A 15,386-nucleotide genomic window follows, 5' to 3' on the forward strand; every position below is an offset into this window, starting at 1 on the left:
GGCGGCTTTGTTGGTTTTTCTCTGTGCTTGTGTTTTTGTGCTCTTCCCTTTGGCGCGCTGTCACAGGCAGCAGGGCAGCAGCAGATCGAGACCCAGACCTCATTTCCTCTTTGGCGCGACATTGCGTTACACTTACGGACAGGGACGGGTCGCGCTTGCTCGAGCAACCACCGCAGCGACTACCACCCGTACCAGTGCCAGCCACTTGCCAGCCGGTGTGCCGTTGGCGTCGCATCGTGAGAAAGTTTACTTCAAGCATTCCCACAAGTATTGGGATATGGTATATGCGAGATTTGGCCCGGTCAGCTGTGGCACTTGCTCCGTTTTTGGCGCGTTTGCAACTGCGATTGGCCCATTGACAAAATTCACCTGCTCGGCCTACGCGCTGAGGGTGAGTGTACGGCGTGCTTGTGTGTGCGTGTGTCTGTTTTGGCCTCCTTAGAGGGCCTTGTAATCGCATGCATGAAATCGAGAAGTTAACAAACACAGCAACAACAAGAGAATTTTACGATGAGGCACTGATTCCGATTGCGTCGTGGGGGAGGTTTTTGGTCTTGCTCGGGCTGTCTGGCAAGTGCATATGGTATTTACTCCGGGGTTGATCTGATGGAATGGCAAGGAGACTAAATATTTGCATATAAAAGAGAAGAGATCGCGAATGCTGCTATTAAGATGTAAGAGTAGATTAAAGAGGGATTTTCTTATTCTAAATTAAGGCCATCTGCAAAAATAATGCTGAAAATGCTGGAGACAACATGTATTTTCGCATTGACAAGATAACGACTGTTTACGGTTCCAGATTAGAGGTTCACTTACTTGTAGTATGTAGAGCCAGCCATAAATTAGATGAGAAGCTATTTAAAATGTTTATATTTTCAAATTTAGTTATTAATTAATTAAACACTTGTCTTATTTTTTTTAACATTTTATTGAGAGTAAATTAATTTATTCAATATATATATACTTGAAACATAAACATTTAATAAATATCTTTAGTTGGATGCATGAATACGCGAATTTCTTCGTTCGCTCAATAGTTTCATAAATTTCAATACATAATTTTAAATTTCAAATACACATATAGCAACACATACATACATATATATTTATATAGCACAAATACAGTATACTTATATGAGAAAGTAACGTTAGTCGGAGTTAGTTTGTTATACATAATTCCCGTTCAAGTTATGTTTGATTCAAAATGAATTAGTTGCAATTGTTGTTAATAATTAAAAAAACGTTTTGTGCTAGTTCGTCTTACAAGAAAAGGAAGAAAATGGACTAAATTGTTAAGTGAAATTTTTCAATTAGAGGTACATATGTATATATTCGCGTATAACCATTTCGATTTGCGAGCTGCCAAATGTTTTTTGTTTGCTTTAACTTAATTTGCATTCAAATCGCATTGGGACTTTTTGCTTAACTTTTAGAGAATGTTTCACAATTTTTGGTGTTTTACAATTTTTATAAAAAAAATTAAATATGACTGTGAAATAAATTAAGTATAAATTGTAATGGATATGAGCCTAATTTAAATTAAATTAAAAAAATTCGAATAAATGCCATAAATTACAAATTTGTATTTGTTCGTAGCGGGAGATTCAAATAGAATACAAAAGAATAAAAAGGGCAGCGGAAACTCGCATGCCAATTTCTTAAAGCTTCGTGTTGTTGTAGTTATCCTTTTGATTGATGAACTCTGGTACAATGGTGCCGTTACGCCTTGGCCATGGACTTCTCAGGAACTGGTGAGTAGGTTAAAGTACGTGCTTATTTATAAACTACATACATAAATATTTTAAAAAACTACATTGATTTGATATTTAAAAATTTCTTGACCTTTCGTATTTGTTTGCTAATCTGTGTCAAAATAGATATTTATGTATATATATATATATATATATATATATATATATATTATATGATTAATCTCTAACTGGATTACTTATTCGTGGGGTTTCTTGCGTTTCTGTCAGTTGTTTTTCCTTCCTTTATATACATTCATTTACAGTGAGTTATCATAAATCCGCTTTTGCTACTCAATTTTTCGCACATACGATCTTCACCAATATTCAATTCGCTTTAAACGCGTTTGTACATTTTCATGTTTAATTTTGTTTGTTGTTTTGTTATTTAGTTCAGAAACATTTTTTAAATAGATTCAAAAAACGCATAACTTTTGCGATTAGTGTGGTACGTCTAGTGCGTGGGTTTGTTGTTGTTATTCATGCAGCTGAAAATAAGATAGAAGAGGCATAAAACATATACATAAATTAAGTAAAAACCAAGAAAATAAATAAGAGTTAAATTAATATCTGGGAGGAATATTAATATTTGAAATTGAATTAGAGCCATCTAAACGATGCTGTGGAAACGATTACCACGCAACAAATTAGTATAAAATATCGTTTATAAAAATATTATCTAGTTACTTAGCTTCGTATATTGTTGAACTAATCAAAAATATGCTATGCAATATATATAAAATGTATAAAATATCGCTGTAGTTCGGTTTCATTTTAGTCTAGATTAAAGCTATTGTTAAAACAGAAATTATTAATCTTTGCAACTGAAATTTTGTACATATGTCTTATACGTAGTTGTGCAAATGAATAAGCATGTTCTTAACTGTGGTTGGTGCAACATATTTGCAAGTCACATGCGGTTATATTATAATTGCATAAGCGTTAGGTACGTTGAATATTTTGTATATTATTTATATATTTATGATCTGTAATAATGTAATATTCCAAATTCCATTAGCTAAATTGAATAATAAAATATAGGCCCAAGTTACTAAGCTGGCGATTTTATTAGCTCCGTTGATTAGCAGAGTAAATCAAGTAGTTGTTAGTAACATGGGCCGATTTCTGTTTATCAAATATATATTTGTATATAGTTTTTATATTATATATATGAATGAAAGCAACAAACGTTTACGACAACTTTAATACGCTGGACAATTTGAAATCGCATATATTATGTAATCGAAAAACGTTTTGTAAATGCTTCAAGGTACTGATGAATGTCGTAAATCCAATTCTCAAATATTCAAATATATAATTTGGTAATACAATAAAGTGCATTTGTGTGTTTTCTGTTTTCGTTTTGCTTTTCCTCTTGTTTCTTTTCTTTTCTTTTTTGAGTTGATTGGATTGATAACAATTTGCATACAGAAACACTTATTTGACTTTTTCAATTGTTGGTAGGATTCAATTTTGATTCGCTTTGGTACTTGTACACCAAGCACATGTATAGTATAGTATATATAGTGTAAACGTGCTGTGTTGGCTGTTAACGATAATGAGTTTCTTTAGGTGTGTGTATATAATTTGCAAAGCTTGCTGATTTTTTGTTATAGTTTTTTTTGTAATTTGTCAATTTGTTTTTGTTTGTTTTTTTTTTTTTTTTTTTCAAATTAGTTGCTGTTTAATGTGATGGACTTTCATTCAATCGATGTTTGGCGCGTGATTTGCTGTGTGAGGCGCGTCGCAGCGAGGTGACGCTGCCAGAGCAGGTATCGTAAAAGTCTAATGATTCCGATGAGAATGCTATATAACATAATGTTGTGTTTGCATAAAGAAAGAGTAAATAGAGAATATATAATGTGTTATCATAATTTAAATATACCGTATATGTGGCTAGTATAATAGGCTAGACTAAAAGCAAGTTTAACAATTTATGCAGCTAATGTTATCATATTTACAATAGTAAATTCGTACCTTTGTCAGTGGGCGAGCCCAGGGTTAGGCTGCTCAAGCTGGAGCTTAGGTTGTAGGGACGTGGTGAAGGTGGAACGGGCGCTGACTCGTCGCCAGGCAAACATGTCTCCACCATAGCCTCTAAGCAGTTGACAAAAAGTTCTGAAGATTCGCCCATCATGTTGTACTACAAATTTGAATCAGAAAAATTAATTAGTTGATAAATTCATTAAGATCATCAAGCAAACCTTTGTGAAGGGACCAGCGAAACGCCAAAGTCCGCCAAATCCACAGCTTTGAAGGAAATGGAGCTGTTGCTGTGAAGGATCTTCGCTTGCCAACATGTTCTGTATGATACTCTGCACAGAGTTAAGCACAACTTGATCGTGCGATACGGATAGTATATTATTTATTTTTTGATCCAGCAAAGAATGTCTATAAAAAGAGTCTATAACTTTACAAATTGTTCAAAGCAAACTCCATAAGTAGCTTACATGACTGGAAATACTTTGGGGAATACCACGGATCCCTCTGCCAAATACTGATATAGCACACGGGTTTCATTCTCATCCGAAGAGTATTTGACGAGCGTAGCCAAAACAGTTAAGACTAACGCTTGTATAGAAAGATCAGGCAGCACTTCCGGATCGAGCAAAACATTTGATTCATTTGAAACTGAAGACCGTGAGCCGCGTTCCTGTAGGTTAGCACAAACACGTGTTAGATACTTGTTGAAACTTAAAAATAAATAGGCTAATAAGGGACATGGAGATATATTAAACTAGTTCAAAGAAAAAAATATTATAAGATGAGAAATTTAAATAGTTTCTAGTGGAATTGATAAAGCTTTAGCGAACAGGCAGAGTCATGCAGGAAAATTATATGTAATTACAGTAGAACGTATATTTAGTATTTGAGTAAATTTATTTTGATTGGGTTTGTTGGCGCATAAGTTTAGTTATTAGTGGATAGTCTAAAAGTCTAGTTAAAGAGAGAGTTTAGTTGGGCAATACCTGACGTTCTTCGATGCCGCTCGCATTATTCGGATCCTTGGTGGTTGGTACCGAAAATGAGCGTTGAGTTTTGAATAAAACTCGCGCATTCTACGATAGTGTTGCACAGTATTGTTTTGTTGTAGTTGTTGTTTATTTATTAAAGTATTCGATGTTGTTGTTTAGTGGTTAATGTATACGATGTGGTTGTTGTAGTTGTTGTCATTGTTGTAACCAAATCAAACGTAAATCAAAAGCCATGTTCATGCGGAGTAGTAGTGGTGGCAATTACGAGTAGTATATGTAGGTATAAATAAGTATATTGATGAGAGTTACAAGCACCAATTAGATGGAAGAGTCAGCAGGCATATATAGTAGTATATTTATAGTATATACGAGTTACGTTTGTGATAAATGTATGTTACGGTTTTTTTTTTCAAAAACAACATAAAAAGAGATAAGAAAAAATGTCATTGAACGATTAATTAATTAGTTATGCAAAGGCGATTTCGAGATTTAAAGTTGATAATAGGCTTGATAATAGGGATGTATACATAATAGTAGTCTCAATATATAAGTGGATAGCCAAAAGTTACTATAGCAAATGGTTATAACAACTTTTGTACAACAGTTTTATTCAAATATAGTATAGGCAGGAAAATGAAGTAGACTACACTCAATCAGCTTACCTGTAGTGTGGGTACTTTATGATGTCGCGCGAACTGCAGAGCTGACTGATCGAGTATATCCCAGCTTTTCTGACGTCGCGACAACGGCTGGCCGATCTGAAAAGTGCGCAATGTTATGAACCTTGTATAGTTTTTGTTTTTTATGCACTTACAGTCGGTACACCATTGGGTAATGATTCACCATTTTCACTGCTGCCGCTTAGCTCGGCGGGCCAGCGCGGCAACGCATGTTTCACGTGACAGCGAGAGCGCACCTCCTCGGAGACAGCTACAAGAGCTGTTAAATATGCTACACTGTCCGGTGTCACCTCGAACTTATCGCGATGCAATGGCTTAGCTATAATGCCCAAAAGCATAGTGAGCACACGAGATGTACGTGACACTGTGGTGGGTGTTGGATGTCGAAAGCCCTAAAAAGAATAGGATTATCAGTTTATTATTGTATTAAAGTATACACGACTCACCTTAATAAGATGTCCGACCAGAGCAAAATGAAAATTGCTGCGAAAAGACAAGCCCACGGCATGATCCAGCTGCTTGAAGTGCCACTCGAGTTTCTCGCGCGTTTTCATCATGACCTCAGCTATGGTTTCCTTCTTGTCGAAGCAGCCCTGTGACTTGAGTGTATGCAAATTCTGTTCGAGCAGCGCCAGTCCTGCGCCATAAAGCGTAATCTCGTCCAACTGCAGCACTGAGATAGCCACCCAGAAGAGAGCACGATGTATGGGCGACTCGGGACGCAGTAGAGGTTGAATGCGCGTGAGGCACATGACTAAAGCCTCAATCAATATTAGGTCATTGAAGGATTCCAGGGCCTTGACTAGTATGCGCAGCAGTTGCTTAACTTCATGATCCGTTACGCTCTTACTAATGCAGCCGAAGACAATCAGAGCACGTGGCTGCAGAGCTGGGTTGTAGCAAAAGGCGAAACTGCGCGCCAAAGATGTCCAAGTGTGCAGCCACTCGCAGTCGGGCACGTCACGCATGCAAGCCTCCATGATTTCCAGAAGAGCGTCAGTGATGACCTCTAGCGAAGGCAGCGACAGGCGCTCGCGATCTGCAGGTAGCGGTTGGGTGACACGTTCGTTGCCCAACCATTTGTCAGTCGGATGGCGACAGCTGGAACGGAAGGCCGTGACAGCGGCCGACTTGACTTTGCTAATTCCAAAGAGCAGATAGAATTTGGGCAGCGAAAATTCATCTAGTGAAAGACGGAGTACGCGTTGAGCTTCCTCTCCAAAGGAGGGATTTGTACAGGTACACAGCGAGTGTATAATATTTATGACCAGCCCATGGGTCGAGGCGCGCATTGATAGTGAGCCAGAGCATACCAAGAAGGTGATAGTGTGGAAGAGATATGGCACCGAGGTGGCTACATCCAGGCAATTATTAAAGGATAACATAAGTAGATATCGTCCCAGTATGGCAATATCATCCCACATCATGTGCTGCTCCAGATATTGAGTGGGATTCGTGCAAGACTTGTCCATGACGCGACACATGCGTGTGATAACCTTCTTTGACACCAATTGAACATTGGCCGAGGCCAATGCCACAGCTGTATCGGCCATAATCTCCACCTGCGGCGAGCCGAGGCCATAAGTAATGGACTTGTGCAGAAAGTTGTCCAACACCATATCAATGAGCTCCGGAATTTGGCCAATGGAGCCCCAGATCTTGGCCTGCACCGAGGGATACATTTCTTTCTGGTCGATCGTTAAGCAGATAAGCTTGTCCAAAATCTGTGAAACCTTTAGTTTCTTTGCATCGTCATTGGACTTGCAGAACTTGGTTAGATTCTTTAGCCAGGGGGTCATGTACTCCAAGCACAAATGCTTCAGCTCGATGGTACTGCGCTGGAAGCCCTGTATGGACTCCTCAAGAAACTCGAGCGTCAAATGTGGCTCATTGGTGGCCAATTTCTCGCTAACGGATTTGATAAATATGGTATTATTGGAAGGTATGCAAAGTCCCTGCGTCTCTAGCAACTGCCCTTCAATCTTCAGGTCAAAGGTGGCGGTCAGCGCACACAGCAAATTGTAGGCAGCTGTGCGCAGATTGGGATCACAAGAGCCTAAATTAAGGAGCGCCATGTTGAGTAAAGTGCCAGGCACATCCTTGGGTCGTATCTTCTGATGTACTATGACGGAGTCCGGCTGGCTGAGCTCCCAACGATTCCGTATGTGTATGATAGCCTGGACAATGTTGTCGCAATCATTGTGAATGAAACTTAGTTGGCCACTTTCATTGGTTATGGACAGGGTGAACTGGTTATCATCCACCAGACAAACTTCCTCAATTTCAGAGGCATAATAAACATCGTTGAGCAACACTGAATGCGCCAAAACTTTAGTTTTTTCAGCGGACGTAATCTGCAGCGCCGTGGGACCAACTTTAATGGCCACTTTAGTGTCCTTGTGACTGAGCTTTAGTGCATTGCTAAATACCTTTAGGTCTTCGTCCAGTGACAGTGTGGCGCCAGGCAGCTTCTGCTGCTCAGCATCAATATAATCGCAAAGCTTGTTGGGTGACTCGAGAAACATTAGCTTACGATTTCCCTTTAGCGGTGCTAGGATACGATCATGGAATTTTGTGTACTCGCGCACCCATGAATTGCAATGGTAAATGTACACCAAGTGGACATTATCGTAAGCCACAGTGGGCAATACATAGAACCACTTCTGCAAGAATTCTGTTCGGAATCGGTTATCGGAACAGGTGTGTGTAAAGTCAATGACCACCTCAAAGGGTGAGTGACAGAAGGGCTTCAGTGTCAGTATGACATGGTAAATCAACAGGTCCCCATTAGTCTCTCCAATTCTGCAAAATAAAAATATCTTAATACATAGTGTCATCATACATACCGACGCACACTCACTTGTAACGCCTGGCTATGTAGTAAAACACAGGATAGCCCGATTTACTGGTGCCAGCCTGATAGAATATGTTCATGGATTTTAGCGTTTTAAACTCCTCCTTTTCGTGCATTTGATGCTTGACCATAATTTCCTCGAAATTCGTTGATGACATATCAATAGAACTCCAGCGTGCATACGAGCTGAACATCATGTGTGAGTCTACGGGCTTGTGCTCCGGTGGACCTAAATAAGCCAAGAGCGTGGCCATCTTGTCAAAGGGTCGCCGGCCAACGGCTTTGTGATCGCGACTGCTGGACAAATAGTCGCCAATCTTCTCCTGATGGGTCCACAATAAACGATGCAAAGCGAGCACATTGGCATCTGAAATGAAACTCATGCTGTGTGATGTTTGGTCCACGGTCTCGCAATCGGAGGCGATTTGTATAAAGAAGCGTCGGCCGGCTTCAAAGTGATCACGCAGAAAATCGTTAAAACAAAGCATGTGCTGCTCTTTGGAAAACTCCACATGGTTGGCAATATTCTGCAGTATTTTGGACATCAGCATAAGACCACGTTTGGCCGAACTGGGCACCTGTTTGCCCACAATGCCCAACTCCTGCGGAGAGACTGCAATACAAAAATGGTTAATTGATGAACGATAGAAGAATCAAGAAATGCAATTTACCTATGGCTGGATTAATAAAACGTAGAAAGATGACCGTGCCAACGGCACCAATGTTGTTTTGCAACAGATTTGGAAATCGTTTGCTTAGCACTTGATACAAACAGTGGCACATGGAACGTAGTTGCGGCGGAAATCGATCCGAAGAGTTGATAATGGCATCAAATACTTTCTGGGTCAGAGCAATCAAATTGTTACGATGCTCTTCGATATCTTCAGTTGGTTCTAGTCGCGCTGGATCCACCTCAAAGCAAATCTCCTCCTGATCATCTAGCAGCGGTCGTATGAGTGGCTCCAGTAGCATTTGCAGATAACTAGCCCCATAAATCTTAAAGCAGAAAGCCATGATCTTGCTGCCCAACGAATTGCCACGGAAAAGCGTCTGCATGCAGTCTGAGACTTCGACTTCACGATAAAACATATTCCACAGCAGCGGCGAGAGCAAATGCTTGGCATCGAACAATGTGACCAGAACACGAGCGAGCTCATCCATTTGTGCAGTGGTCACCACATTGGCCAGTGCCATGGCAATGGGCAACTCGCCCTTGTCACTTATCATGGTCACCAACTGGACAAGTTGTTCGAACCGGTCGGCCAGCACCGTCTCCGCTAGTGTGTCAAACTCTGTGCCCTGTTGTAAAATCTGGGTGAGCACTTCCATAAAAGCAGCGCGTGTTTGCAAATCTGGATTGTAGCCCAAGTCGATGGAGTGCATTAAACCAGAGTCAATGTTGGCGCCCAGCAGATTAGACATGGCTTGTATAGTGGCGTTTCTAAGAGCAGTTAATTTTCCAGCTGCCATGCGTGGACGTGGCGGTAGAAGAGGTGTGTTATTGAGTTCCTTTTCGGCCTCGGAGCTGTCAATACAATCGTTCAGTAGATTCATAAATAGTGTAAAGTACTTTAAGAACAATGCGCTCTTTGCATCCATAAGATCGCCTCTATCTGACTCCTCAGGCTGGAGCGGGAGACCACGTAGCAGAGCAGCCACTGCCTCCATGCAAGCCTGATCGAGATCCCGAAAGATAAGCGAAGTATTGGTGAGTAGAGAAGCATCTGCAGAGCTTGGTGGCGCTATTTGATGCGAGGTTCCCATTACCCAATCTGTTAGATACTCAACGAGCTTATTACGGAATTTCATCTCTTGCCGAAAGGCTAAATCATCGCGTCGCTTCATCATGACTTCCACAAGCTGACATAGCTTTGTTTTTGTACGAATAGCATAGACATTCATATCCAGGTGTCGCACATAGCGTACAATTCCCAACATCATGCCTTCAATGCTTGTGACTCCCAAATGCTCTGATGGCGACGGCTGGTCATTGTTTGGATCCTTGCTTGCTTTAGGATCCAGTATGGATTTCATTATGAAAATGGTATGCTCAATGAACTGAGTGTTTATGTCTGTAACATTCACATTAACCTGCCCCTGTTGATCAAAGAACTTTTCCACTATAGCTCTGATCTGATCAAAGAGTATGGGATACAGTTGTGTGGACATTTCCTCACCCACTAGCTCCTTAACATTTTTTTGTATATGGAGGCCAACCTTCTCATTGCTGCAGACCAACAGACGTAGCAGTTGCCCAATGAACCTAAAAGAGGTAGATATTTATATAAGTGAAGTAACTATTCAATGAATATGTTTATTTTATACGCACTGTGTAACCGCGCAGTAGCTGACATCCTGTGGAGGCGCTGGTGGTATGGTGGACAAAGATACCGTGCTAGGATGTAGTGATCCATGTCCTGAGCTTGTGGAGCTGGAGTAGAGAGAGGCCTGTGCCAATGATGCTACCGAAGAGTTGTTTTGCGATTGTTGCAACAAGAGCTGACGACTACTGTTGCGTTTTTGCAGGCAAACACCGCCCAAGGCTAGCAGAAACCATGTCATATTAGCCCATTCGGTGATTTGCTCCTCTAGATCATGCTCGGAGCTTTGGTGGCTGGCACGACGTTTGCCCATGCCACGATGAAAGACTTCTGCTTGCGCATCCTCGGTCTTAACTTTGGGATGCGTTTGTAGCACCTTACTAAGCACTTCCCAGTTGCGAAAGGTTTCCTCCCAAGCGGGTTGTACACCATGTACACAGTGCTCGATCTTCCGCAGCAATGGCATAATACGCTTTTGAAGTTTCACACGACTCACGTTACCATGACTGTTCTCAAAAAAGCAAATACGTGTATCCGTGGCGGCTGAAATGCATATTTGATTTTATAATTGTAAGCTAAACTTAAAATTAGTAAGTAGCTTACATGATGAAAGTTGTGCTAGCTCCTGGTAAATGTGATAGTTGGGCATGATGAAGCCCACAGTTAGCTCATCGGAGCTACAGCAGATCTCAGCCTCCTCACACAGCAGGCCAAAACAGGAAAGCGAGGTTAGAACCGCATCCAGATCCACGCTCCACAAATACATAAAAAAGACCACTTCCATTTTAATATGCGCCTGTTTGCATATGGCAATTTGGCTACCCACATGGGCATAGTCTTTGTGTCGCTGGAGAAATGTGTTGCGGCAAATCAGTATTTCGCGCAGCCACTTAAGTACATCCGTATAGTTCGCTATCTGATGTTGTATAAGTTTCTGAGAGATGGAGAACAGGACCTGTGAGCTGACATCCCAGAATGTGTTTATGGGTGCTTCTGGATTCCAAACTTCGATTTTTTCAGGGGCATGCAGTGCAAGTAAAGCTTCCATGGCCTCTTGAGCCACATCTGGCAGGGTCGTTTGATGCACCAGGCTTACCAGGCCATTAATAAGTTCCAGTGTTGAGCTTTGCACCTCGTGCGCTACTTTGCCCTGCGTCTGGAAAAGAGGGTGTTGTAATTTAGTTCAGGTTTACAAAGTTTTATGGTTGTGATTACATTCAATAGCAGCGTAGGATCCGCGTGTATGAGGCGCACCAAGAGCAGCAATAGCATCTTATGAGCTGGTCCTTCCTCGGAACGTGTCAGACCTTTTTGTGTGTCCTTGGACTTGAGCGTTAAAGATGTTATGTAGCGTAGTGGTGTGTGCGCTATGTAGCCCTGAGTGGCTTTATTCAGTGTATCCGTGAAGAGAGCGCGTAGTTCAGCGGAACGATAGTGCACGACATCGGTCTGCGGCCACCAGGGAAGACGCGGCTGGTTGACAATGCGAAACGGGTTCTTATTTTGTAGTCGAAAGTCCACATAAATGTGCGCTAGGCTATAAATTAGTTTAACGCATAAAAATATTTAAATTTATATATAATTGTACTGTTTACTCACCGCAACAAAGAGCACACAATAACGAAATGATAGGCCTGCGGTGAGGAGAGGTTCAAGCACACTTTCAGTGCCTCTATGTTGTGTGGACTGATACGGAAACACGAGACCCAGCAGTCAATCATTAGTTCAATATCTGCATAATTGTAGCCCTGACCGCGTGAAAAAGGCTTCACGGGATTAAAGAGCAGTGCCTTAAGATCGTTGATGAAATATTGCACCAATTTGAATACCACATTGTTGGAGTCATTGATATTGATGTATGTGGATGCTTTGCAGAGTTTTACGCAAGCTATAGCCGAAGATTCGGTCACCTGTTTCGATGGGGAATGTGGGCCCAGACCACGCTTGATGCTTTCAATGAATTGCCTAGCCGAAAAGTCTTTGTCGCGTGACGTGGATTGTGTGGACTTCGAGGGTACCTTCTCCTTTTCCTTCTCCTTCTCCGATTGTTGCAACTCGTTGACAGTGGCCTCCAAGCTTGAGGGATTTAGTATCAGCAAGAGCATTTGCAGGGGCCAAACTAACGTTTTGCTCTTTTTGTTCTCAGTTTTAAAGTACTCAACAAAGTCCAGCAGTGGCTCCCAGCAGCTGAAATGGAAGTTTTTTAATATTTGAGTTTTATAACTGTCTAGCTTGTAGCTCACGTTGATATATCGCGATTAGTGCCCCGCTGTAAGTCCTGAAATTCTTGCGGATGATATTCAATCCAATTCCAAATGGCTTTTTCTAAAGAGTAAAGCAAAATGAGCGGCGGAGCGCGTTTTGACCGAAATTTGGTAATTGTTTCTGAAAAAGAATTAATAAATTAATAACAATTCGCACACAATTGCATTGCTGTTATACCCTGTAATAGTTTGGTCAGCTTTATCATGTCCATGTCAATGTGCTGTATCAATTCAATATCGTTGTAATCGGGATTCTCCTCGGAGCATGATGTTAGCTCCTGTATGCGCGCTGATATGCGATTGAAGACAGCCGAGAAGTGATTCTGGGAGAGTGCAAATAACACCTTGGAGGCTAGCGCCTTTAATTGAGCTGCATTTGGATTGTTATCGCTCTGCACATCTACAAACTGAGAAATTTCGCGTAGCAAGAGTTTAACATTCATGGCCTCCTCAAATCGTGCCGTATCTTTTGTTTGATTTGTTAGGCAACGCTCCAGCGTGGTCAATATGATGACCAGAGATTCAAAGTAGCAGCGTTCCGGCTCATGACGATTCTGTAGCGCCTGTAATTATAAATTATAATTAGCATTATCCTTTACTACTATCCATTACTAGCCTCGTTGACGCGCTGCAGCATTTTTGTCAGTCCGGAGATGACCAGGGAGAAGCGATACCGGGAGATGTGTATGAGACAGGCCACCAACTGATCCTGGCTCATACGCGCCTGAGTGCCATACGCTCCAATTTTGCTAGGCAGCTGCAGATAAAACAAGTTTCATTATTTAACTCTATAGAATATGCAGTGAAAGTCTAACACCTCTTTATTTTATATTATTTAATTCGTTTTTATTTTTTATCAACATGTGTTTATTTTAAAAATAGTTTCAATTAACATTGCAACTTGCAACTCGGAATTGTATTACTGAAACGAGAAACATTCGTGTAAGGAGTTGCACGTCTCGGCACTTCATTCAACAAACCGCAGCTCGGCATTTCATGAATGAAGCCTCGCCGGCCCCACTGCCACCCAAGCCCCACCCTTGACACCGACACCCACACCAAAACAACGCCAGCAGCAGGTACATTTTTTCACTTTGCTCGTAAGCAGTGCGACGCAACATATTGAAAACGCTGTAAAACATTTACCTGATCTTCGAATCTAGTCAGAAGACCAGTCGCCCATTCTCCAGGCTTTTGGGTAGCCATTTTGCGTTTATTTCACAAATTATATTCCTTTTTCACTGCATTTTATTTAATTTAAATACGACAAAACTCGGCACTATATAACTGTTCAACCGATGGTCGAGGTTGCATCGAAAGAGAACTGCGTAGGTGTGGATGAATGATAAAAACAGGTTGGGTGGAAGCGAGTACACGATTGCTCTCTCTGCGTAGGTTTTGCTAACATTCAATTAAACTAAAAACATCAATACAATTCCATAAGCAACCAAAACATTAAATTTTTCGGCCAACATGCTTCTAAAACAATGTTAAGCGGCTAAATATATTTTTTAAGTAGCATTCCAACGAGAAACTTTTTATTTGTGACGTCACATTTTCCATGCTTATGTACCAAAAAGATAACCTACGCAGTAACAAACATTCCACAGTTTGGCGATTATTCGTATCGATACTTGTGCTCTTGCAGTGGGTTCTGCGGGCTTTGAATTTAAATTTAATAATAGGCTAAATCAGTCCTAATGTGTAATACATATACTTTAAAACCCTCTTTTCTAATAAATGTTTGTGCAGTATGTGAAAAAATAAGAGAAGTTGCACAAAAATCAGACAAATTGCAAGTATCGAGTATTTTCGATAAATTCACTTATCGCCTACGTATTTACAGTGCTGCCAAACTGCAAGTGTTGCCAAATTCGTAAGATATCTCCCTTCACAAAGAACGTTATAAAATTTAAAAATACGACAAGTTACAGTTTTCTGTTGTAAGTATTGGTAGTTGTAGTTTATTAAATATTTCTTTTTAAGCATAACAAATCGTTGCTGTTTTTTTTTTAATTTATTGAATTTGTCTGGTAGTGTATGTTACTTTTTGCAGCTGTCGTGTCTATCTCTGTGTGGGTCGTGCAAATACATAATACGTATTTTCAAGTTATATAATACTAATTAAGTATATACTATAATATTTTGTAAATACATATTCAGCATGTCGAGCGTATATACGTAATTATAAATCGATCTCATAGTGTCTCGAAGTTGCATTCTAATTTAATCATTCAACTTTTCATTTTCTAATATTGTACTGTATAAAGTTTAGTTTAGCTATCTAAAAAACTCATGTACAGTCGAAATATACATATTGAAAACTTGCGTTATTTTTCAAATAACAGCGCCTTAGATAACAAAAAAGAGTTATTAACATATATATTTATTTTTAATATTTCATATGTTCGGGTTTGTTGGCCGTTTGGGAAGTTTGTTTCACTTAAATTGTTGATTTTATTAATTGATTGAAACAAATATGTGCTAAGTAAATATCAAAGTTGGAAAGTTACAAAAAATTATTGAAATTGTTATACAATTATT

General features: G+C 40.3%; 1 protein-coding gene across 3 annotated transcripts; it reads right to left on the minus strand.

Annotated features, from left to right (window-relative positions):
- Positions 1 to 1,170: 1,170 nt before the first annotated feature.
- On the minus strand, positions 1,171 to 14,371 carry LOC111599638 (neurofibromin). Of its 3 annotated transcripts, XM_030222964.1 has the most exons (19): positions 13,989 to 14,371; positions 13,459 to 13,599; positions 13,021 to 13,405; positions 12,822 to 12,963; positions 12,178 to 12,765; positions 11,794 to 12,115; positions 11,182 to 11,734; positions 10,587 to 11,121; positions 8,929 to 10,520; positions 8,264 to 8,870; positions 5,850 to 8,205; positions 5,538 to 5,795; positions 5,386 to 5,481; positions 4,718 to 4,807; positions 4,199 to 4,401; positions 3,953 to 4,139; positions 3,726 to 3,891; positions 1,949 to 2,236; positions 1,171 to 1,863 (listed from the first exon to the last, which is right to left on the minus strand). In XM_030222964.1, the coding sequence occupies exons 1-18, from the start codon at positions 14,046 to 14,048 to the stop codon at positions 2,229 to 2,231; spliced, it is 8,289 nt and encodes a 2,762-aa protein (XP_030078824.1). In that variant the 5' UTR covers positions 14,049 to 14,371; the 3' UTR covers positions 1,171 to 1,863; positions 1,949 to 2,228. The 3 variants fall into 3 exon arrangements, with proteins under 3 accessions (XP_030078824.1, XP_030078822.1, XP_030078823.1); XM_030222962.1 differs by lacking the exons at positions 1,171 to 1,863; positions 1,949 to 2,236 and adding an exon at positions 3,406 to 3,554; XM_030222963.1 differs by lacking the exons at positions 1,171 to 1,863; positions 1,949 to 2,236; positions 4,718 to 4,807 and adding an exon at positions 3,406 to 3,554.
- Positions 14,372 to 15,386: the final 1,015 nt, after the last annotated feature.

This window comes from Drosophila hydei, unplaced genomic scaffold (assembly GCF_003285905.1).
Source record: "Drosophila hydei strain 15085-1641.00,03,60 unplaced genomic scaffold, DhydRS2 tig00000063-arrow-pilon, whole genome shotgun sequence".
Classification (NCBI taxonomy): domain Eukaryota; kingdom Metazoa; phylum Arthropoda; class Insecta; order Diptera; family Drosophilidae; genus Drosophila; species Drosophila hydei.